The sequence below is a fragment of the Bubalus kerabau genome, chromosome 14, assembly GCF_029407905.1.
Source record: "Bubalus kerabau isolate K-KA32 ecotype Philippines breed swamp buffalo chromosome 14, PCC_UOA_SB_1v2, whole genome shotgun sequence".
NCBI classification, from domain to species: domain Eukaryota; kingdom Metazoa; phylum Chordata; class Mammalia; order Artiodactyla; family Bovidae; genus Bubalus; species Bubalus kerabau.
This window is the reverse complement of record NC_073637.1, coordinates 60,350,852-60,377,164: the sequence shown is the minus strand read 5'-3', so window position 1 is coordinate 60,377,164 and position 26,313 is coordinate 60,350,852. Positions and strand designations below refer to the sequence as shown.

Sequence of the window (26,313 nt, the reverse complement as noted above, 5' to 3'; positions counted from 1 at the left end):
GGAAGAGAGGAAAGTCTAACAGAGGGACCAACATGGAGGCTGTGGCGGTAACCCAGAGGGCTGATGACCATGGAGGTGGTAGTGAAGATGGAGAGAAGTAGGGAGACTTAACGTGTAATTTGAAGGCAGAATAGAGAAAATTTGCTGATGAATTAGAAGTGGAGACTGTTGAAAAGGAAGGAAACAAATATAACTTCTAGTTTTCGGGCTTGAATAACTGAAGGTATTGGTGCTATGTGCTGATGGAAGAAGAGAGGAAGGGAGATCAGGGTGAATTTAGGGATCAAGAATGTGTTTAGGGACATGGTGAGTTTAAGAAGTGCCACAGGTAATGGATAATGCCAAGTAGCTAGTTATATATTTAAGTTTGCTGTTCTAGAGAAAGTGTGGGCTGGAAGTATAAATATGGGAGTTTTCAGCATAGAAATCTTTCTTCCAAGGGAATGGATGAGAATATTTAGGGAGATAGTGAATGCAAAGCAGAGGGAGGCCCAGTTCTTTTAGTCCCCTGGATATTCCAGAACTTAAGGTTGAAAGGGGGAGGGGGGCGAAGGAACTTTTTAAGGAATGGTGGAAAAAAGGAATTTTAGAAGTGTTATGTGTCAGGGGCTCTAAGCTAAAATGTTTCAATGTAAAGGGACAATTAAAAAAAAAAAGTTGAATACTTAGATGTACTAGTACAGATCACATTGAATATTTATATGGATGAAGTTCAGTTCAGTCACTCAGTCGTGTCTGACTCTTTGCGACCCCATGAACCGCAAAACACCAGGCCTTCCTGTCCATCACCACCTCCCGGAGTCCACCCAAACCCCTGTCCATTGAGTCGATGATACCATCCAACCATCTCATCCTCTGCCATCCCCTTCTCCTCCTGCCCTCAATCTTTCCCAGCATCAGGGTCTTTTCAAATGAGTCAGCTCTTTGCATCAGGTGGCCAAAGTATTGGAGTTTTAGCTTCAACAACACTCCTTTCAATGAACGCCCAGGACTGATCTCCTTTAGCATGAACTGGTTGGATCTCCTTGCAAGGGACTCGCAAGAGTCTTCTCCAACACCACAGTTCAAAAGCATCATGCCTTCAGTGCTCAGCTTTCTTTATAGTCCAACTCTCAAATCCATACATGACTACTGGAAAAACCACAGCCTTGACTAGATGGACCTTTGTTGGCAAAGTAACGTCTCTGCTTTTTAGTTACCCTGTTAATAATCCTTCAAGGCAAATACAGTTATTAAGTTCATTTTACAAATGCATATAAACTGTGGAGAGATTAAGTAATTTCACTGTAGATCCCATAATAAGGAGCCAGGTTTTATACCCAGGCCCCTAACTTCATTCAGAGTCCATGACCTTACCCTTTGTGCTTTGCATATCCACCAAACATCCTGCCATTCTAAGGCGAAGAGTGATGAAAACCAAAAAAAAGTAACCTTTGACTGTGTGAAATGACTGAAAACCACAATGAATTGTTTTGTGAGAGCTCTGGGTGTGAGGCACTATTGGGGAGGATTGCAGTGATGAATAGAGAGAAAGGAAATCCAGAAATGGGATGGTAGCCTAAGGAAGAAAAGGACTTCTTGAAGCGATGGGCGATGTTAGCACCTGGTTGAATGCTGGTGGGAGATTCATGACCAGGATGGAAGCAGATAACCTAGGAGTGCAGTTGAGAAAGCGATGTACGAGGAACCTTGTCTGCCTTGCCTGCATCGCTTCTTGTGTGTGTAAAATAGACTTCCTTCTTTTCTGAAGGATTTAGAAGAGACCTTGGGCTCTCTGTATCTCTGCCTCTCCAGAGAAAGAAGAGTGACTTCTCAGACCGTGGAAAGAACTGCAGGGGTCCGGCCCCACCCCCTCTGCCTTCTCTCTTTGGGGCACGAAGCCCACGGCATCCTCATGATGTTCGGTGAACATGGGGTAGCCTCACCAGGACCTCTGCTGCTCCAGGCTGCCTGCTTGTGATGGGCCCCTGACTCCAGTCCTTATTGGTCAGTTGATTCAGGATTTACAGGAAGGAAGAGAATGGTTAGTACATTGAAACCTTGGGTATGGAGAGAGGATGCAGTTGGATTCAGAAAACACATGGAGAGATTAGTTTTAACAAGAGGAGGATCATACCCTTTTCTATAATAGGAAAATGTTTTTAAATTATGGGGAAAAGTAAATGTAGGTTTATAGAATTGTTACTGGGAAGGAGACCAGTGACTTATTTAATGTAATTCTAAACATTTAAAGTATGTTTATCTGAAGGTCTAAAATCCAACTTCGTTGTGTTGGGAACACACTTCATAACCATCGTGTGTTAAACCACTATTATGTGAATTGAAGAAAATTATAACAGATTTCCCAGTGATCCTCAAATTGAGGGGGACATGGTGTACTATATTTTGCTAGGTAATTAGAATCTACATGGGGCAGGTTAAAAAATCCTTTTCGCACAAGAATAAAATCAATATGCAATCTTACATGTAAAACCCACCAAGCAACATTTTTATTTGAAAATATGTAGAATGACTTAAGGATTTTTTAGTACTCATCAACAGGACAGTTTGGTTTAAAGAGGTAAAGAAACAATGAATTAAATGGAGTGATTTTTTTTCTCAAGCTTCTGAATTAACATGTAAACAAGACACCTATATTTTTATAACTTCTTTTTCTGTTTATCATGTATTCGTTTGGGGAAATTAACACAGGAGACTGTTGTTCTACCTTGGCATTTTAACTGCAAACTGTTGGGTTTTGGCCCAGATCATTGTTACCTACAGAATCTATCTTGATTTAAGTTTGGAGTTGCCTTATGTTGTGCATAGGCAAAACTACATTTTAATCAGCTAGTCTAGATGCATTATACAGATAGTTTGTAATAGGAGATCCTGTTAAAAATAGATTCCTTTAACCAGCAATGTTGGATAGATGCCTGAAGTCTTAAAATAGTGCGTATTTATTCTGATTCCTTCTTCCTAAGATGAATAAACAGAATGCACTCGATGTGGCAATAGCATGTTACAAATCATTTCATCAAAGGTAATAAAATTAAATTCTATCTCTGTGGATTATTACAGAAGACTGTTCAACATTTATAAGAATTTGACTTCCAAATCCTTCAAGCCCTAATCTTTGGATTTGCATAATGTGTTTCTACTTCCAGGATTTTCCAGTTGAAAGGCTTTGAAGTTCCAAGGCAAAAACTGAAATAAATTGGAAATTTGTGTAATTTCAAAGTGAATGCTTGTAATATAGTGGTATAATTGGAAAGTACACGGAAGGGGAAGCTCATAAAAATTTTACTATTAATACTGTTGACTTAATTTTTTGAAACTGTGTAGTAGAAAGATAGGAGAAGGCGATGGTACCCCACTCCACTACTCTTGCCTGGAAAATCCCATGGACAGAGGATCCTGGTAGGCTGCAGTCCATGGGGTCGTGAAGAGTTGGACATGACTGAGTGACTTCTCTTTCACTTTTCACTTTCATGCATTGGAGAAGGAAATGGCAACCCACTCCAGTGTTCTTGCCTGGAGAATCCCAGGGATGGGTGAGCCTGGTGGGCTGCCATCTATAGGGTTGCAAAGAGTCGGACACGACTGAAATGACTTAGCAGCAGCAGCAGTAGAAAGATAATACGCAAATTCTTAATGAATGATCAAAAATATAAAGTAGAACTTCAAATCAAGAAAAGTATTTAATATTAGATTACTTAAAATCAGTAGATCCTGAACTTGAACTCAAATTTTTGATTACAGAGTCCTTGATCTTTTCACTTCTTCATGCCACCACTGAAATTTTTGCATAGGGATGTCAATTTATCAAGACTGCATAGTGTATTTTTAGAAATTACAAGGCTTAATTTAGTGAAAAAAGAAATGTTCCAATTTATTATACTGCTGATAATAGAGGTGGAATAATTTCCTTTGTCTAAGCTTTGAAGCTACCATGATTGAGTGGGGATGTACTAAATTGATTATTACATCTGCCCCCAAACTGTCCAAAATTAGTTACTTTTTTAGCTTATTTTCATAGACTTTATACATGAAGTTGCTTGCATTTTTGTATTATCTCTTGTGGCTTTTTCCCATCTATATGCCAAGAATTATGCTAAGTCCTGGGCTTCCCAGGTGCTAGCAGTAAAGAACCTGCTTGCCAGTGCAGGAGCTATTAAGAGACTTGGGTTTGATCCTTGGGTTGAAAAGATCCCCTGGAGGAAGGCTTGGCAACCCACTCCAGTATTCTTACCTGGAGAATCCCATGGGTAGAGGAGCCTGGCAGGCTGCAGTCCACGGGGTCGCAGAGTCGGACACAACTGGAGTGACTAAGCACCCATGAACACGTGCTAAGTCCTAGGAGTGAAATGATGAACAGACTGAATTTCTCTGAATGTAGGAATTCAGTTGATCTGGTGGTAAGCATCCTGATGAAAAATGCTTCTCTCCAGCCTCTTTTCTCTGGGCTGGTATAAGCATGAAGATATAAATAAACCACCTGGCAGACTTCAAGGATTTGGATGTCTTTTTCATGAAGGGTCAATAAGAAAGGCTAACCATTTACTTTAGGGTTTATTGAACTCTGTAGAGGCAGATTGGTTTTGGATTTAATTTCTATTATTTTTGTTATAAATTTAGGTTATCATAGCAATGGATTCATGTATGCTTCTATTTGGTTGATATTATATACAGCTGGCCTTGCTCTTCACAGATTTGAATTCAGTTGCTTTTAATAAGAGAATTTCTAGCAAACCATTTCTACATATCTTTGTACCTTTGACTCAATTCTTGAATTTTTTGTTCTCTGAATCTCCAAGATAGGACAGCATCAACCTCTTAGAATGAATACAGGGCTAGAAACATCTTATTATAGCAAGGTATCTGGTTTTGCTGTCCCATTAATGGTTCCAATGCCAATTTGCACTCCTGAAGGGTACTTCTGTTGAAACTTTTGCATTGTTTTTGAATTGTAAAAGAAGATTGTGTAATTCGTGATCCCGTGTTAATGATATTTTATGTCTTAATCCTTGTTTGTAGGGGCACAAAAAATAGTTTGGCTACAGATGTAACAGAGCAGGCTGTAATTGGCATACTCTATACCCCAAGGGATTGTTTTCTTGTTTTAATGCATAGGTTTCCAATCTGTCATTTCTTCTGGTTGGATTTCTGAATCTGCTTGTTTTTTGCTGGTTTTGTGGTTTGTTCTTAGCTGCTGATTTTTAGTCAAACTGTACAAGGGGTAACAAAAGCCCTTAATTTTGCAGTGTGAAAATTCTTCAGGCATTTGCTCTCAAAAGCTCTTTTTCAGTGACTTGACATTTTTGCAGTACACAGTATCCAACTTGGAAAATCTGCATTCTCAGCAGCTTTACTACTTCAAAAAATATCCTTGCATTAGCTCTTTTAGGAAGCAGGGAGACAGCTTTGCTAACAGTAATGAGTTGTGCAAATGACAGATGGTCTTCTTGTTGGAAATGACTGGAAAGGACTACAAGCCTTGAGTCTCTGGGCACAGCCATTCACATGTATCCATGTATGTGTGTGTACATGTACGTTCGCTTAAGTATAGACCAAGTGAATTGGGAAAAGAGTGATTTTGTATAGCTACTGCTGTGTACTGCAGAGTTCTGTGGAGTTTTACAATGTGCTTTCATTAACTTTAACACATTTTCTGTTCACAATAACTCTCGAGGGTCAAGTAGGCATATAGTGTGAATACCACCATTATGAGTAAGAAAATAGAGACCCAGTCAAAGTTCTTGTCCAAAGTTACATGGCTGGTGAATGTTAGAGCTGAAATTTTTCTCTATCTCCTAATTCTAAAGCGTGGCTTTTTAGTCCAAATATCCTGGTTGGATTCCAGGTTTCCTAAGTTTTAGTCTTCCAAACAAACTTTTCCTATGACCTAGGGAATATTCCCATTATACTATAGTAGGTTTTCCCAACGGTTTCTATTATTGCTATGGGCATCCTAATACTATATAATAAATGATAATATGAAGTTAATTTTTTTCTCAGATAGCTACAGAGCTCAGGAGCATATCCTATTAATTATCATGAAGGTACAATTTAAATTCCATTTGATGGGAGAGAAGTAATTCCAGTTAAGAACTCAAGTTAAATGAAAATATTTTTTTCTTACATACATAAATCATACCAGAGTTTAGTTCAGGCTTAAGGTAGAGTTCTATCATGCAGTATTCAAACAAGTTAACAAAACTTAAAAGATCAAAAGCATAACAGACAAAGAAAGATGAAAAGTACTGCTTGGTTATGACTTAAAGGGAAGATGATGGAAGAGTGGAGATGATAGGAAGGTGCAAATCCCTCAGTGTGAGATGGAAAGGAAAGAGGTAAGACCAGAAGAGTACGACAGGTAATAAACCAGGGTAATATGGGCCAAATATGAAGAAGCTTCGGAGAAGGCAATGGCACCCCACTCCAGTACTCTTGCCTGGAAAATCCCATGGACGGGGGAGCCTGGTAGGTTGCAGTCCATGGGGTCGCTAAGAGTCGGGCACGACTGAGCGACTTCACTTTCACTTTTCACTTTCATGCATTGGAGAAGGAAATGGCAACCCACTCCAGTGTTCTTGCCTGGAGAATCCCAGGGATGGGGGAGCCTGGTGGGCTGCCGTCTACAGGGTCACACAGAGTCAGACACGACTGAAGCGACTTAGCAGCAGTAGCAGCAGCATGAAGAAGCTTAGAGCAAGCTTCTCCTTGGTGAAAGCTGTTAAAATAGAGGATTGACCCACATCTTGGGGAGAAGTCCTGTGTGATGAGCAGCTTAAAGCCATTCACTCACTTTTGGCACAAGCTCTAGGCTCCAGGATGTCCATTAAGCCCTTAGCCAAAATATTCATGAATTCTACTCCTTTATCTTGAAATGAGTGAAAGATTTCTTATGTTTCTATTAAAGTCAACATAAGTTCCTTCCTTCTGCATGTGTGTTCAGTCATGTCCGACTCTTTGTGATCCCATGGACTGTAGCCTGCCAGGCTCTTCTGTCTGTGGGATTTTCCAGGCAAGAATACTGGAGTGGTTGCCATTTCCTCTTCCAGGGGATCTTCCTGACCCAGGGATTGAACCTGGGTCTCCTGCACTGCAAGAAGATTCTTTATCAACGGAGCTATGGATACCTGTATATGTATGGCTATACTCCAGTATAAAATAAAAAGTTTTTAAAAATTGTGCAGAAGCTGATATCATTTCCTCAGCATCCATAGAAGTTTGAACAAAATTATATCCCCTTAAAGAGATTGGAACTTGCATTCCATGCAGGTGCTATGCTAGGTACTGTCCATAGGATATTTACTTAGTCCTCAGAACCTTCCTGGTTCTGTTTTATCCCTGTTTTATAGATGAAGAAAATGAGTCTCAGAAAAATGTCCAACCTTGTTACCATAAGGATTTGCCTGCTGGCTCAGACGGTAAAGCATCTGCCTACAGTGCGGGACACCTGGGTTTGATCCCTGGGTTGGGAAGATCCTCTGGAAAAGGAAATGTCAACCCACTCCAGTACTTTTGCCTGGAAAATCCTATGGACAGAGGAGAATGGTAGGCTACAGTCCATGAGGTCACAAAGAGTCAGACACGAATGAGTGACTTCACTCACTCACTTTGTTACCACGATGAAAGAAGGCATTGGAATACATGTTTGGAGGAGTAGGAATAATCCTTGTTTGTTCACAAGAACATAGGAACAAGAAAAGGCAAAGATGATGAAACACAAGGGGGTCTGCCCGTTGAAGCCGTACCAAGGGGGAAACGCCTCTTTTTACTCAGTTCCTTTCCCCCTTCTAAGAAGTCGACATTTATTTTTCCTTTGGTAATGCAAGGCACATTAAACAAAGATCCTCTTGGTATCTATTGAGAGATCTTTTTGTCTCTAGTTCTAGAGTTTCGTTTATTACTCCCATACACCTACATAGGCCATTATGCTACATTTACATTTGTTTAACTCATTTAATGAAGAGCATTGTTAAAAATTTACAAAGACTTCCCCTTTCCTGAAATATGGAAATCAAAGGTAGCATTTAGCAGGTTTCCTTGTCAACCACAGTAGTCCTTTTTAGGATCCTTAAAGAAGCAATTCGGTTACCCACACAGTTCTCCTTTCTAAGATCATGCAAATAGAAGTCTTTCCTTAAGCAAGCCCACAAACCTGCTAGCAGCATTCCAGGCTCCAGCGACAACAGTGGAAACATGTCACCTTCAAGTTTTGATTGGGGCGAGTGTCTGGTGGGAAAGAGCAGAAGAAGAGGGAAAATACAGAAAATATAGACTGCTTGCCTTTGTCCTTTGCTTATTCCAGGGGCTGTAAAAGGAGTTGTAGAGTACTTAGGTATTTGAAGGGATGGAGAGTTTCATTAATTAATTATCAAGCCCTTTATCAAATATTTAAGATTCATTGCTGATGTCCTCCAGCCTGAGACATAAATTTAGCAACTCTGATCAATTCTAAAGCAGGCCAGCATAAAATGTAAGCAGTTTCTGGTGATGAAATAGTTTGCTCTGTGGACTGAAGATAAAACTTGTCACATTTACATTTGGAAAATAATCTTTCCTGAGAACTAAAGAGCAGTTGGGCTTCCCAGGTGACTCAGTGGTAAAGAATCTGCCTGCTAATGCAGGAGACGTGGGTTTGATACCTGTGTTGGGAAGATCCCCTAGAGAAGGAAATGACAACCCGTTCCAGTATTCTTGCCTTGAAAATTCCATGGACAGAGGAGTCTGGCAGGCTACAGTCCATGGGGTTGCAAAGAATCGGAAACGACTGAGTGACAAAGCATGCACACAGACAAAGAGCAGTTGGATTTCTTTCAGTAAAATGCAGCACCTTTCCTTTCAATTCCTACTCCTTTGTACCACCTCTCCCCACCCCACCCTCCCAAAAAAACTTGCTTTATGCTGAAACTCGTTTGATCTTGAAATAAAGTTTATAAAATGCACTATAGAAAATTAGCATTTCTGTAGGTGAAAATGGTCAAATATTGGTGATTTCTTAGAGTTTTTAGGGTTTAATATATTTTTAGTGTAGTCTACATCTTTGTATGCCTAACTGTGCTTCTCTGGAAAACCACGTTGGAACAAATCAAAGTTGTTGCCTCGATGACCTTCACCTTGTTTCTTAACTTATTAATCTTAATGCTGCTCACAGTACTACTGTAACTTTTAGCTACAGTGCATAAACTCCAGACTCGGACAAGAATGATGATATTGGAGGACCACGGCATTAATAAGTACATAATCCTGTGCAAAGTAAACCCCCGTTTGCTCAAGTATGTGGTACTCTAAGTGATTTTTGGTGTTGACTCCTTGAAGGTCATTGCATGCAGCTTGCTTAACTTGGAGATACAGCCTTCAACCTGATTTCAGCAAAGCAAACAAAGTGTTTTAATATACAGTCATCATGACCTGCCTCCTTGGATCAGACCCTCTCCTGGCCTCATTCTTAAATGACCTTGAAGCTCTATATAATCTGTCCTCTTTCTCCTGCACCCCATCTTGTTGATGGAGGGCATCTTGTTGACCCCATCTTGTTGACCTCATCTCCTGCTTCTCTCTTCCAGTCACTTTGTTCCTCTAATGCAGAAAAACAAGTTCCCCATTTGCTGAAATACTTCTCCCCAAATTTCTCACGGCTTCTCCCTTCATGTCTCTTCTCAAAAGTCTGATGGTCCAAGAGCCCTCCATTGGCTCTCCTTTATGTAACAATATGCTTGGGCACTTTTGTTTGCTATCCCTTTTACTCTGTTTTAATCACAGCATTTTTCACCACCTGATTTGTTATATATTGGTTTGTTTTGTTACTTATTACTTGTCTTCCTCCATGAGAATGAGGATTCCATGATGGCAGATATTTTGCCCCTTTGTGTTCACTGTGTGTTCCTGGTCCCCAAAATATTAGCTGATGCAAAGTAGCCTTTCAAGGAATGAATGAATAGCCCCACTCAGTTCACGGAAAGCAGGGGGACGAGGTCCAGCCAACCCAGTGAGGAAAGGATTCTTCTTTAGATTCACTCTACTCTGGCCGTCTTTGGGAGGCTAGAGGCAAGACTTTCATTCTGTTTCTTTTTACTTGCTGCTTTGGGGCAAGCAGCTATTCAGTAACTATATATAATCTTGATTTTAAATGAGTAAGTTAAAAATTTAGCCAATTTCCAATGGAAGCTCTATTGGAGTGTACTGTATACTCAGAAAAGATGCAGAAACCGTAGATGATGAGATTTTCACAAAGTAAACACATCCTGGTACCCAGAACCCAGATCAGGAAACAGAACAGTCCCAGAGTCCCAGAAAGCCATTCCTGTCTCTGTCCGTGTAATGTGTGTGTGCTCCGTTGCTCAGTCATGTCCAACCCTTTGCAACCCCATGGCCAGGCTCTCCTGTCCATGGGATTTTCCAGGCAAGAATACTGGACTGGGTTGCCGTTTCCTTCTCCAGGGGATCTTCCCAATCCAGAGATCAAACCTGTGTCTCTTGTACCTCCTGCATTCGCTGGTGGATTCTTTTACACTGCACCACTTGAAAAGCCTGTCAATGTAATAACTCCCCACTAGCCACACTTTTAATAGCAGAGAGAGTTTGATAGTTCTATCTGAACTTTATATAAACTGAATTCCATAGCATGAGCCTTTCTCTGTCTGCCTCCTTTTGCTCAAGTTATTTTTATGAGACCCATCCATGTCATTACAAGCAGGTGTAGTTCTTTCATTTCAGGAGCTGTATAAAATTCCATTTTATAAGTATTATCACAACCTATTTACCCATTTCTACTGTTAGTAAGGCATTTGGGCTGTTTTTGATATTTATGTATTCATAAATAGTGCTTCTATGAATATTCCTTTTGGTGAATATGTCTATATTTGTGTAGGATAAATACTAAGAATATAATAAGTGACACAAAAGATGCATGCCTTCAGCTAAGATCGTGGCAGGAATTTGCCCAGAGTGGTCTCCACTGTCAATGTCCTGGAATTCCAATTGCTCCTTATCACTACACTTCATGTCACGTCTTTGACATTTTAGCCAGTCTGGTGGTCTGTTTTGAGTGTGAAGTGATCTTAATTTATATGTCTCATGACTAGTGCTGTCTAGCACTTGTTAATATACTTGTTGGCAATTTTCATAAAGCAAGTCAATTTTCATGAATATTAAGTAGATCACATAGATAGTATGTAAACCAGTCCATCCTAAAGGAAATCAGTCCTGAATTTTTGTTGGAAGGACTGATGCTGAAGCTGAAACTCCAATACTTTGCTGTCTGATGCGAAGAACTGATTCATTTGAAAAGACCCCGATGCTGGGAAAGATTGAGGACAAGAGGAGAAGGGGGCAACAGAGGATGAGATGGTTGGATGGCATCACTGACTCCATGGACATGAATCTGAGTAAGCTCTGAGTGTTGGTGATGGACAGGGAAGCTTGGCGTGCTGCAGTCCATGGGGTCACAGAGTCAGATTTGACTGAGCAACTGAACTGAACTGAAATATAGCAGATATGCTACAGGTGATAATTAAATGACTAAATTTGAATAAACACTGCTTTCATTAAAGAATCTTTTAATAATTGGCATATTCTATTCCTTTAACAAAGATTTTTCTCTGATAAATTCAATTTAATAAAGACTTGTTGAGAGCTCATTATGAATAACCTCCCATGCAGAATGGTGTCAGGCCACCAAGGTCTGTGTCATAGAAAGTGTCCAAGAGAAGGCCACATGTAAGCCAAGTGTAGAAGCAGGAGAAGGGTCTGACCAGTGGGGCAGAAAGTGAAGCTAATACACTGGAAAAGCTTGACTAAAACCTAGAGGTGTGAAATTTTATGAAACTTTTAGGAAGTTGCAAATGTGCAAGTGTGATTACCATAACCGATAAAACTGTCAACTAGTTTTCTGTAGGGAATTAAGGCTTGGAAAATGACACTTAACATTAGCCTCCAAAAGTACCAAGCACCGAGGGTATGCTGGGCTTAGGGTTCAGTTACGTTACAAATATCAGGTTGTGTAGCTTGAAGTATTTGAATTTAAGGCATATCACTTACCAATTATTTTTACACCAAGAAAAATGCTCTTGTGCTCTCTTGCTTTTCCTATTAGACCTATGTCTGCTCTCTAAAGTTTAGGAGGAGCAGTAGTATGCTTACTGTCATTAAGAGTATCTGGAGAAACTGTATAAACTCTGCAATTTTTCCAGCTAAGATGCTGTTACCAATGACACAGAAAAGCACTGGCAGCCTCTAGTTATACAGATAAACATTTCATTATTCTTCTGGGGGTTGCAATTATTTGTTTCCAACTAATGTTTTACTGTGACATTAAAAAATACTCTGCTCAAAACTTCAAGCAATTCCTCAGTGCCTTGTGTTTGTCTGAAGCCAGATTTTAGTTTGCTATTCGAACAGTTAAAGTCCTTTATCACCTTTCATTTGAATGTATTTTAATGAAATGTTCTGATTAGAAGATCCCCTCCCCTCAACTGGTTTCAAAAATATTTGAAGGATTTAAAATACTGTAGGGAAGATCTGTAATTTCTGAATAAACCTTGTTCTCTTTCAAGGCCAAATGTAGCTCAGTTGTTGACAAAAATTATGATGGAGATAAATGTGAAAAAAAAAATGTGTCTCTCTGGAGTCAGGAGTTATCACATGTGGTATGCTCTACCTGTAGGTTGAAGAAAAAGTCCCAGTCGGTGGATATTACTGCTCCAGGGTTCAACCCTTTGGCTGGTGCAGGAAAGCAAATGCCACAAGCCAGTAAGCCCCCGGCACCCAAGACGCCCATCATTGAAGAAGAACAGAACAACGCAGCAAATTCCCAGAAACATCCTTCCCGAAGAAGTGAGCTGAAGAGGTTCTACACCATTGGTGAGTGCCATGATTTATGCAAATGAGTAGATGACGTCTATTCAATCAGAACCATGAATGTGAGGGGCTGTGGTTAATGTCGCCTTGTTTATATAATATATGTAACTGTTGCTCAGTATCCATGGGGATCGGTTCCAGGACCCCTAAAGGACACCACAGCTGAGGACGCTCAAGTCCTTTATATAAACCAGCATAATATTGGCATAGAACCTACACACATCCTCCCATATACTTTAAATCATCTCGAGATTACTTATAATACCAAATAGAATATACTGCTGCTGCTAAGTCGCTTCAGTCGTGTCCGACTCTGTGTGACCCCACAGACGGCAGCCCACCAGGCTCCGCAGTCCCTGGGATTCTCCAGGCAAGAACACTAGAGTGGGTTGCCATTTCCTTCTCCAATGCATGAAAGTGAAAAGTGAAAGTGAAGTCGCTCAGTAAGTGTCCGACTCTTCGTGACCCCATGGACTACAGCCTACCAGGCTCCTCAGTCCATGGGATTTTCCAGGCAAGAGTACTGGAGTGGGTTGCCATTGCCTTCTCAGAATAGAATATGAATGCTATGTAAATCGTTCTGGGTGTAAAACAATTGCAAGTTGTTTTTTTTTTGGAACTTTCTGAATTTTTCTCCCCAAATATTTTCAATCCTTGTTTGGCTTGAATATGTGGATGTGGAACTTGCAGATACAAAGGGGCAACTGTATTTCTGGTAGTTTCCGTGGACATTTTCTCATACAGCCTGAACATAGAGTTGGAAAAACACCACAAGCCTCCAGCAAAGTGAAGTAAGAGAGTAGGCCTGAAGACTTTCTATATCCTGCCTAACAGAAGTAACTTACATATAGATGTACGATTTTCTAAGTTTTAAGCTTATGTGCTGATGTTTTCATTTTTGCCAGTCTTTAGCCAGTGCTGTTTTCTCTGTGGGTTTTGGGTTTTTGTTCTTTTCATTCTCCCTCCAGGCTCTCAAGTGGCTGACCCTGTTCTGTCGCATTGTTGAGGCGGTGGTTGATGTCAGCCTGTAACTAAAAAGTCACCAAGAAAATAGAAAATTATTACATTCTGAAGAAGGACGAATTATGTTGTAGGTCTGTTTTCACCTTGCACATTACTTTACATTGGAGAGAGTGAATCACGTCCAGATCCCATTGTATGATAAGGTAGTAGGCTAGGGATAGGGTCTGTCCACATTCAGTTCAGTTCAGTCGCTCAGTCGTGTCTGACTCTTTGCAACCCCATGGACTGCAGCACACCAGGCTTCCCTGTCCATCACCAACTCCTGGAGCTTGCTCAAACTCATGTCCATCCAAAATTTGCTGTACACCCAGAACTATTTACATAGCATTCATATTATATTCAGTATTATAATTAACCTATCTACATTGTGTCCCTTTTTTCTCAAGTAGAATAATATCCTATAATTCTAAACTTTAACACCTAAATAAAGTGTTTGAGATAATACAAATAAGTTTTATTGTCCACTTTCATGTACCAGTGTTTGCTTATCATGTCTTTGACCTTGATTTCTACCTCTCAATAACAATTTTCAGTGTGTTTGGTCTAATTGAGACAAAAGTTGCTAGACGTATATATGGTAGAGGTCATACATGGGGGAGATGAATTTACCCAAGAAGATGATGGATGCAGCGGTGTTGCTTATTATCTCTTGGAGAGATTTAATCATCACCAAAAACCCTAACAGTAGATGCTGTTGGCTTAATGGTTTTACCAAAGTTACATTAAAGGGCTCATGTTTTACATGGTATCCAATACTCCTGCGCTCCCAATATGGGATGTTTGTATTATTTTTCTCAGATATTTTAGTGTCTCTATCTAGAAATGTAATCATATCAGTTTTCTACTCAGATTCCCACACCAGTTTTCTATGTGACTTTGTGCAGTCATTATACTCTGTCTTTGGGTTAAATTACTTCCTTCACACTTAAAGAGATGCCTCCATGTATGTCTAGTTGTATTCAGGATTTGGCGCCTAAAACCATGCTTTCTCTTCCCATTATGTCTTCTTCCTATATCTATTCTCAGGTTTCCTCTTTCCAGATGAAGCTATTTGTGTCTTACTTTTTTAATGGGTGTCTTTCAGGATGTCAGTGGTCACCTATAATGAGACTTGATATGAGAGAGGGTAGACAGGAACTTATTTCCATTTGTAAAACTTAAAATAGCAGAGTTCTAAAAAGCAATCAGCTGCAAAAGCCCATGACATTTACATAACTGCCTCTCTCCATTTCCCAGTGTCCTCTCCTTGCATCTTTCAACATGTCCACAACCATCTGCTGCTTTTCTCATGTATTAACCAGCTAAGATTACAGTATTTTTCCTTCAGAAAACAAAACTTATCTTACAACTTCAGTATTCCTTAAAGATGAGAACATGAGAGCAAAAAATTGACCAGCTTGATCAAAGGAAATGAAGAGCTAAGCATGAAAAATAAAAGTCTAAATCATAAGTTTGAATTGCAGAAAGATGAACTGTGTTATTTTAAATAGCCCTGCCACTAGTGAATGGTTAAGTATTGGATTTGCAAGAATTTTATTCATAACTGTTGTCAGTGACATGTCTGTATGTTAAAATAGACATAAGAATTGTCAACTTTCCTTTTTTGATATCACCCTTCTACTAATTTGGACCTGGAGACATTTTCAAGATTGAAATATTAGCAACCATGTAAATCATCTGTGTTGAAAGATCATTTTGCAGAACAAGTCTATTTAGTATCCCTTAGTAAATGTGTTGGTGATAAACAACAATAATTTTAATTGCCATTTATGAGTAATTCTCAATACCAGGCATAAGTTAAGTTCCTTCAATCTCAGTTGATCTTCACAAGTCTTGTTAAGTACTATAGTCTCTGTTTATGGATGAGAGATAGAACCTTAAAGGAATTAGACAAAAAATTGTGGGCCAGAGATAGCTGACTCTGTGAATGAAGTGTGGTACTATACTTCAGTGATTTATGAAAATTCAAGCAATAATTCAGAAAATTTTTAAATTAAAAGAGAACTTCAATTAAAAATAAATGACGTTTTCAAAAAGAGCTAAAACTTTTTTGGAATTATTTAAATGTCCCTTAGTGGCTGAGTGGCTGCAGTAGCTTTTCTAGAAATTTCTTTTGATCTCTCAGCTTCTATCCCTCATGAACTTGTTTATGGATCTACTTCCTATTGAGAGAACTCTACAAAGAGGAATTAGTGCTTCCTTGTGTAGGCAGTAGATTCAGGTCCTTACTTATTCTTAATAGCAGAAATATTTGGAGGAGGAAATGGCAACCCACTCCAGTGTTCTTGCCTGGAGAATCTCAGGGACGGGGGAGCCTGGTGGGCTGCCGTCTATGGGGTCGCACAGAGTCAGACACGACTGAAGCGACTTAGCAGCAGCAGCAGAAATATATTAAGCCTATTATAGAGACCAAAACATGGCACAGCATAAATTCATTACTTTTTGTAGGAGAATAATTCATCTTACAAGAAGTGTAATAAAATTTTGTTGTTTTGAAATAAGTAGGGGAAAAGCTTTTCTCTTTCAATATGAGATATATGAGTCTTTAGCTAAATTTAAACAATTGTAATTACTGTATCAGGACTATGGCTAAAGAAAGAGCTTTCTCTGTGCTGCTTCTGTCACCAAGTGTACAGTCTTGCACAGTTATTTACCAACACTTGACCTTTACTTTCTCATCTGTACAGTGATAGATTTATAGCAAATTGGTCTTTCTGAGTATTTTTTTTCTTTTGCATTCTTTATTTTACAATTGACCATGTAAAATACTGTATACATTTTCTATTGCAATGAAACAAATTACTACAAACTTAGCTGTTTAAAACAACACCCATTTATCAGTTCATAGTTGTATAGGTCAGAAGTCCACATAGCATGCCTAGGTTCTCTGCTCAGGGTATATCTACAAGGCTTAACTCAAGGTATTAGCTGGGCTGAGTTCTTGTCTGCAGATTGGTCCAGCTAGGGAAGGATAGACCTCCAAAAAAAGGAATGAATGCTTCCAAGTTCATTCCTTTTGTTGGCAGAATTCAATTCTTTTCCTTTGTAGGACCGAGGTCCCCTTTTCCTTGTTGGCGATCAGCTGAAGCTTCACTCTCAGCTTTCAGAGGCTACTCTCTTCCGTGTCATGTGGCCTTTTCCATCTTCAAGCCAGTAACTGTGTGTCAGATACTTCCCATAATGCATCTCTGACTTTCTCTCCTTGGGCTTGCAAGAAAGCTTTCTGCCCTTAAAGGGCTTATGTAGTTAGGTCAGGGCCACAGAGATGATCTCCATGTTTGAAAGTCAACAAAAGCTAATCATGGGAGTGATGTCTATCACCATCACAGGCCTGGGGATCACAGGAAGGGTGAGAGGGGTAAGAAATATTGGGGACTATTTTAGCATTTTGCCTAACACATTTTACACTACTTACCCCATGTACACTCAACCACAACACAGCTGAAAAAAATTTTCATAAAACATTTCCTTTCTATTCATTATAATTGTTATTTTCTCATGTCTTAAATGCAGTCATTTAAATTTAATGTAGTCATTTAATTTACCTCACTAAATTGATTGCGTGTTATGTTAAGGAGCTGTGACCTACAACTGGGCTAGATATTTGAAGTTCTTCACATACTTAAAATTCTATGATTATTTTTAAATGAAAGTGCTAATTAGAACTAGAATAATACAACATTAAATTAGTGGACTAGCTCTAATGGCTAAACAGATGAAAAAAGAATAGAATTCTTCCCTACTCTAATTTTTGTTCGTGCTCAATAAAGCCATTTGAGTTTGGCAGTTTATATGAGGAACCTGCACAGCCTTGAAAAACATAATCCCTACTTAAAAAACATGTATAATATCATATATGAAACGAGTCTCCAGTCCAGGTTCGATGCACGATACTGGATGCTTGGGGCTGGTGCACTGGGACAACCCAGAGGGATGGTATGGGGAGGGAAGAGGGAGGAGGGTTCAGGATGGGGAACACATGTATACCTGTGGTGGATTCATTTTGATATATGGCAAAACCAATACGATATTGTAAAGTTAAAAAATCAAATCAAATCAAATCAAAAAAAATTTTTTAAAAATGGAAGATGAGCGAATTCCCTGGTGGTCCAGTGGTTAGGGGTCCAAACTTTCACTGCCAAGGTCCTAAATTTGCTTTCTGTTCGGCTAATCTATGATCCCATAAGCCTCGTGCTGTGTCCAAAAGGAAAAAGAAGGAAAAAAAAAAAATAAACAGATGGAAGATGAAATCAAATAATAGACTCATTTTTCATACTCCATGTACTTGCTACCTTTAATCCAGAGAACTACATGCAAGGACTTCTGAAAGAGCTGTAAGGTAGGCGTAGAGGTAGTGAAGAAGACTAAGCACACAGGACCCCAAAGTGTCCCATCGCTCCCTAAGCTGAGCTTGTACGGTCCAAGTAATATTTGTTCCTTGGTTCAGCGTCTTAAAGCCAAAATTCCAGCATCTGTGACTGTTAGTAAAAGGTGCTCATTTCTTTCCGTTCTGAGATTTTCCCCTTGAAAGTTAGGAAGTGGGACAGCTCTTGAATAGATGCTCTGTAATCAGAGCCATTCATTAACATTAAATGCTGATTAATCTCCGATCAGACCTGGCTGTGGGAGGCCTGATAGCAGATGCTGTTCAGAATAAAAAGAGTAAAACAGAGATCTCTGCTTTCAAGGTGTTTATTGTGTGTGTGTGGAGGGGGGGGGTGTGGGCAGAGGGAGTGTCTGATTAAAGCAGGCACGTCATTGAGTGGAACACAAGACAGATGCCCCCCAGTGCCATGGTGAGGGGTGGGGTGCAGAGGAGACATGAGAGAGGAGCAGGAAGGGCAGGGTAGGTTCACTCCAAGTGCAGTGGAATCCAAAAGATGGACAAATCACATCAGATTGTATAAACACAGGGGCTCTTTATTGACTGCATAGATCCGGCCGCTATTCACCACCCTCCACTGTCCTTGTTTATCAGCTGCCTTGCATCTGGCACCTACCTGTCTTCCTTATCTTCTTGTGTTGTCTGTCTCCATACCAAGTGTCACTTCTTATGAGGAGGGAAGGATGCCATAAATTTCACTAATCCCAGCACTTAGTTCAGTGTGAGGCACACAGTAAGTGCTCAATAAACTTTAGGGATGGGACAGAGGAGTGAGAGAGGGGTGCTGGGGGAGGTGGAGGTGAAGATCCTTGCCCTTCTCAGTGGGGGAAGAGGGAGGAGACCTGTTAAAAGTTCTATTTAAGGAAGAGCTTTGAAAACTCAGTGCATTAGAGAAGGATTGGAACCCCTGCTGTGAGGAGCAGTGAATAAGATCATACAACCTTGATATCTGCTAGAAAATAAAAAGTTTAGAGTTAGCAAAGCCCTCATTTTTATTTTTTTAAATTGCAGCATAATTGATTTATAATGTTGTGATAGTTTCTGTTGTACAAAGCAACTCAGTTATACATACATTTTTTGGGGGGGTTTCTTTTCTTTTATACCTTATTACAAGATGTAGAATATAGTTCCCTGCGCTATACAGTAGGTACTTGTTGTTTATTTTAGATATAGTAATGTGTATCTGTTAATCCCAAATTCCTAATTTATCCCTCCCCCAACCTTTCCCCTTTGGTGAAGGTGAAAATGAAGTCACTCAGTCGTGTCTGACTCTTTGCAACCCCATGGACTGTAGCCTAGCAGGCTCCTCCATCCATGGGATTTTCCATGCAAGACGACTCGAGTGGGTTGCCATTTCCTTCTCCAGGGGATCTTCCCGACCAGGGATCAAACTGGGCTCCCACACTGTAGGCAGACGCTTTACCATCTGAGCCACCAGGGAAGTCCCTTCCGCTTTTTTAACCACAGTTAGTCTTCTATGGGGAAGGCAGTGGCACCCCACTCCAGTACTCTTGCCTGGAAAATCCCATGGACAGAGGAGCCCGGTAGGCTGCAGTCCGCGGGGTCGCTAGGAGTCAGACACAACTGAACGACTTCACTTTCACTTTTCACTTTCATGCATTGGAGAAGGAAATGGCAACCCACTCCAGTGTTCTTGCCTGGAGAATCTCAGGGACCGGGGAGCTTGGTGGGCTGCCATCTATGGGGTCGCACAGAGTCGGACACGACTGAAGCGACTTAGCAGCAGCAGCAGCAGCAGCAGCAGCAGCGGCAGTCTTCTATATCTGTGAGTCTGTTTCTGTTTCGTAAATAAGTTAATTTCTATCATTTTTTTTAGATTCCACATATAAGTGATATTAAACGATATTTATCTTTCTCCTACTTCACTTAGTATGATAATCTCCAGGTCATCCGTGTTGTTGCAAATAGCATTATTTCATTCATTTTATGGCTTTATTCCATATATATATATACACACATACATACACACACACACATACATATACTACATTTTCTTTATCCATTCATCGATGGACATGTAGGTAGCTTCCATGTCTTGGATATTGTAAGTAACACTACATTGAACATTGCGGTGCATGCATCTTTTCAAATTAGAGTTTTTGTCTTTTGCATATATGTGGCCAAGAATGGGATTGTTGGATCATATGTTAACTCTGTTTTTAGTTTTCAAAGACCCTCCATACCGTTGTCCATAATGGCTGCCCCAATTTGCATTCCCACCAACAGTGTAGGATGGTTCCTTTTTTCCATACCCCCTCCAATATTTATTATTTGTAAACTTTTAATTATGGCTGCTTTGACTGTCGTGAGGTGAAAACTCATTATAGTTTTAACTTGCATTTCTCTAATAATTAGCAGTGTTGAACATCTTTTCATATGGCTGTTGGCCATTTGTATGTCTTCTTTGGAGAAATTTCTATGTAGGCCTTGTCTCCATTTTTTGGTCGGTTTGTTTGGGTTTTGTTTTTATATTGAGCTGTATGAGGTGTTTGTATATTTTGCAAATTAAACCCTAGTTGGTTGCATTGTTAGCAGAATATTTTCTGCTGTGTCTTAGGTAGTCTTTTTGTTTTATGGTTTTCTTTGCTATGCAAAAGCTAATAACTTTGATTAGGTCCCATTTGTTTATTTTTGCTCTTATTTCTTCTGCCTTGGGAGACCAACCTAAGAAAACGTTGCTGCTATTTATGTTAGAGAACGCTGTGCCTGTGTTCTCTTCTAGGAGTTGAATGGTGTCATATCTTATACTTAAGCCCTTTTTTGAATTACTTACAGTATTTAAATGCTCTCTGCAAGTTCAAGGAGAAGACAGAAAAGGGTTGAGTTTAGCCTTCCCAGGTTCCTAGCTCTGCAGGGTTTCCAAACAGGGCCAGTAGGGGACTCCTTGGCCAACAGGTGTCTGAATAATACCTCTGGAACTTTCTTTCTGTTGAGACTTACGTTCAGGTCCTCACCTTGTCAAGGGAACTAACAGTCTGCTCACCCCTTTTAATCTCCTGTTTGCCCTTATGCCTAGTCTCTACTTTTTATCCTTTCTGTATTAATCTCACTGCACCACCTTCTCTTTGTTGGATACCACCTATGATGAACCAGTCACTATTCTTTACACAGTAATTTCTAGTTGTATTCAGAGGAACAAATTCAGGGTTTATTTAGTGCATGTGTTTAACTCAGAATTTTCCATATATGAAAATATGTTCCTTCATTTGTTAACCTATCCACTTATTAATTGAATAAGTACTTACTAAATGCCTAGTACATACCAGGTCTTATGTGAAGTGCCAGTAACACAAGAGAAAATAAGATGAAGTCCAAGTGCTCAGGTGCTTATATTCTACTGGGAAAAACAGGCCATAAATAAATGGGATATTTAACACATTGTCAAAGAATGATAAGTTTTTAAAGAACAGTAAAACAGGTTAAGGGAAGAAGGCAATAGAAAAGTTACTTGGTAAAATGTGTTTAAATCTTATACAATTTTTGTAAACATTCTAGCAAATAAATGATACAGTTCTGAGAAATCAATTAGGCTGGTTTCAATTACAGGGCATTTGATGTATTAATAATAGATTTTTTTTCAAAGAGTTGTTTTTCACTTGGCATAGAATTAGTTTATGAAGAGACTAATGGAATTGATATTCGTAACATGAAGAATTGATATTTGCAGCATGAAGAAGAAGATGATTGATGGGAAATTTAGTGATTCTCAAGCTTCTCAGCATTGTTTTAAAGAGGAGGTGCCCAGATGTTCTTCATTTCTAAGAAAAGAATAGGTTGTAGCAAAGAATATCAAAATGAAGTATCAAGGGACTGTAACAAATTGAGCACGTGTACTGGGAAGTTTGGGTTTTGTTTTCTGAAGTATAGCTGTTATGTCTTAAGAGCGGTTTAGGCATCAACTTGCCTGGAAAAGTGCTAAGATCAGCTCTCTGAGATCCTGAATGGTTTTGACCCATGGCAGGAAGGCAGAAGGATAGTCACACATCCCATAGTACTTACAGAGTTCCTACTTCTGCTCCCAAAGGCAGGGTGGATCAGTGAGGAACTTGGCCTATGAAATGTGATGTCTAAGTTGGAATCCCATTCCCCCTGCCAGTTATGTGACCATGAACAAAATACTTAAACCATGAACAAGATACTCAAAGCTCAGTGTCTTTACTTATAAAAGAAAATAAAAACTGGTGCTTCCCGAAAGGGCTACTGTGAAGAGTATATGAAGTTGTCTGTATTAAGTGCCTAGACCTTGGAGGTTCTCCATGAATATTAATGAATTGTTGTTGAGCATTAAAGATATGGCTTGAATGAGGTGCCATGATCCCTTCCCTCCTGCATATATGAAGCCAGCCTCCACTCCTCATCCTTGTGGATATGCTCGCTTATCTCTTGGTTTTTAGCAGGCAGTTTCTCATTCCCCACCAGATAAGGTTGTTGCTCTATAGGCCTTTCATTCTGTGCCCCAGTTTGCTGTCCAGCTTAGTCTCAGACCCCAGCCTTGCCCTCTAGCCATGCTTCTGTATGATGTGTCATGGGCTTTATGGAAGTATTTCCTTCTGCCTAGAACAGTGTTAGAATTCCCCCCATACTTGGCCACCCCTTCCCCAAATTTGATCACATGGATAAATCCACAGCATTTTAGCATATGCATTGTCTGTGTCTTAGGTTACTAACAAATACATGTTGAATTGGGTGAATGCTTATATTAATAACATTCCACTCAACATTAATGAGTGGATACTTATTATGGCCACTAGGTAGCATTCTGTGGAACTAAGTGTCTGAAAGTTGAAGATTTATTCACAATCACACTGGAAATAGTGGCAAAACCAAGCAAAGAATCTAAGTAGGTTGATAACTAATGGTAAACAGCTTATCTTCTAAATGTTTTCAGGTCAGGTTCTTTTCTCAAAAACAAAAATGAGACTAGACCATTGACAGAGATCTCAGTGAGTGGTTTTGCAAGTGCTAGTCCATACCACTGATGGTGAAACAGATGCATTAAAAAAAAAAAAATACTAGTTTTTCATGAAATTACATTTATTTGACCAAAGTGACCATCTTTTCCTTTTTTTTACTCATCCTTTCTTCTTTCTGTCCTTCTTCCCCTCCTTCTTTCTTTCCCTGTCTTTCTTTTCTTAACTCCTCTCTTATGTTAGTGAAGTCGCTCAGTCACGTCCAACTCTTTGTGACCTCTTGGACTGCAGCCCACCAGGCTCCTCTGTCCATGGGATTTTCCAAGCAAGAGTACTGGAGTGGGGTGCCATTGCCTTCTCCAGATGGATGATACTTTAACATTATGTCTGTGAAATGATAACATAATATGTGTATTACTTCTGTAGAAATTTTTTTTTTAATTTTATTTTTAAACTTTACAATATTGTGTTAGTTTTGCCAAATATCGAAATGGATCCGCCACAGGTATACATGTGTTCCCCATCCTGAACCCTCCTCCCTCCTCCATCCCCATACCATCCCTCTGGGTCGTCCCAGTGCACCAGCCCCAAGCATCCAGTATCATTCCTCGAACCTGGACTGGCAACTCGTTTCATACATGATATTATACATGTTTCAATGCCATTCTCCCAAATCTTCCCACCCTCTCCCTCTCCAGAGTCCTCTCACAGAGTCCATAAGACTGTTCTAAACATCAGTGTCTCTTTTGCTGTCTCGTACACAGGGTTATTGTTACCATCTTTCTAAATTCCATATATATGCATTAGTATACTGTATTGGTGTTTTTCTTTCTGGCTTACAGAAATTTTTAATAAGATGTGTTATTTTTAAACCTCCTCACTTGTCAAAATTGTTAGGAAATATCCCTAAACTATTCTTTTGAACTATTACTCGTCTTTGGAATTGAAAAAGTCTGACATACACTGATCTTGTCCTTTGCCCTGCCTTCAGAATAGAGTACTTTCAACCCTCCAAACTTAATGAAGCACAATTAAATACAAATTTGTATCTCGCTAACCCCAGGCTGCTTATATATCGAAAAGAGCGTCTATAAAATTAGGGGTTCCCTGGGAATTCTTCTGAGTAGTTGGTAAAATTAAAGCAGTAATAACTGGTTTCGAAATTCTGAAAAGGGGAAAGCAAGACATATTTAACTGCTTTTTAATTGCAATACACCAGGCATTTTAAAGTATCATCACATAACTTATATGCCTCTCATTTTGAATCCAGACTTTTTAATTATATGAATAAAAAAGATCAACTCTAAAGTGAAAAATACTGTAATGGGAGAGAGAGGGGGGAAAAAAATGGAAAAAACTACTCTTGCTGGAGGCAATACATTCTGCAGCATAAAACTAGGTCATCACTGAACCAGCACCTACCTTCTTTCCAAGCTAGAAGATTCTTCATGTAAAAGCAGGAAGTCTTTCTGATTTAATCAGAAGGACCAACTTGTCATGCAGGTCACTATCTGTAAGCACAAAAACAAAATGGATAACTGCTCTGAGGGTTCAAATTAAATTATGTTCTTGAGAAAAATGACTTTGTTTTAAAGTTTGTTCTGATACTTTGATGACTTCTTATATTTTCTGGGTCAGAAGATTATTTAAGGAAAATTATTCTGTTGTTGAGCTTCGTGTTATACATGGAATCTGGACTTCCCTAAATGGACCTGGGATTTTAACAAGTTTTAAAGACTGGTGCATATGTAGAGGCGGGCTTCCCCAATGGTCAGTAGGTAAAGAACCTGCCTGCAATAAGCAGGAGACACAGGAGACCCAGGTTTGATCCCTGGGTCAGGAAGATCCTCTGGAGAAGAAAATGGCAACCACTCCAGTATTCTTGCCTGAAAAATCCCATTGACAGAGGAGCCTGGTGGGCCATAGTCCAAAGGGTTGCAAAGAGTCAGACGTGTCTGAGTGACTAAGCACAAACATACCCATATGTAGAAGCATCACATTGCAATAGAATGGGCCCTTTCTACTAATATAGTGGAATTTAAAGATAGCTGAAAATCCAAGTTCAGTTTTTTGTTCACTTATAGGATAAGCAGACCTTGGTATTATCCAGTATATGAGAATCTGTGTCTGTGGGTATGTATATGCTAGAGGGGAATTTGAATGGGTTTTTATTTAGTGTCATTTTTAAATTTCCATTTAAAGTCCACTTTAAAACGTGAAACCTAAGACAACTCACAGATGAAAACTCACTTTCCACTCTAGAATAAATATGAACACTTTATTTCTTTCAAGAGAAATCAGATTTCTTAATGAAACGTTTATACAATTTTAACTAAAGTTTACTAAGCAATAGTAGGTATACTCAGAAAGAAGAAAAAGACATTTGTTTGATACCCCCTATAGATTGGTAATGTTCATAACATGCTATGGAAGCTCGCCAACTCTAGTTTATAAAGTTTCCATCAAATTTTGTACATTTGTCTTATGCTCTTTCCCCTAATTTTATTATTGTTCTCTGTCAGAAGTAATCAACCCAGGATCAAGGAACACACTTTAATTATGGTGGTGATCAGTGGATTAAGAAATGTCAATGCCCCGAGGTTCCCCTGAGCTTCTAATGTTGGTTTAGTGTTTGAGTTACAGCATAAGTTATAACTTATTAAAAACAAATTGTACCTGCCAATTCATTTAATGATTTCCAAGCAGCCTAATTAAAGCTAAATCGGTTAAAATTGGGGAATAATTATAATGGACATTATTTTGTGGTGGAGAACTAATCATGATCCTATTTGAAATTTGCTGAATTCCTATGAAAATAAGTCCTTAACAGTCCCGGCCATCAAAACGTGTCCTTTACACCCACCAATGCTTGTAGAGACTTTCCCATTTCACCATGGCTAGGGGAAAAAAATGACAGATTATTAAGAAATATCTACTTTATTTTTAATATTCAGGGACAGCAATAATGGCAATTTAAACAGTGAATTGATATGTTCAGTTTTCCCCAGTATTTCCATTTTTTAAAAAAATCATCAATTTAAAGCATTTCTAGGATCTTACAAATATTCAGAAGTTGGACTATTGATATCCCCTTGTTATGTCACACACTTGAAACTCATAAATGCCTAT

At 39.3% G+C, this 26,313-nt stretch overlaps 1 protein-coding gene across 6 annotated transcripts in view; it reads left to right on the top strand.

Annotated features, from left to right (window-relative positions):
* The window catches only part of OXR1 (oxidation resistance 1), a 440,707-nt gene that overhangs the window by 156,326 nt on the left and 258,068 nt on the right, over positions 1-26,313 (top strand). For 5 of the 6 annotated variants that reach the window (XM_055546450.1, XM_055546449.1, XM_055546451.1 and 2 more), the window contains exon 2: positions 12,653-12,849. In XM_055546450.1, coding sequence (XP_055402425.1) covers positions 12,653-12,849 — 197 coding nt within the window. Of the gene's footprint in view, positions 1-12,652; positions 12,850-26,313 lie in introns of those variants that run through there. The other variant, XM_055546457.1, reaches the window with a different exon arrangement.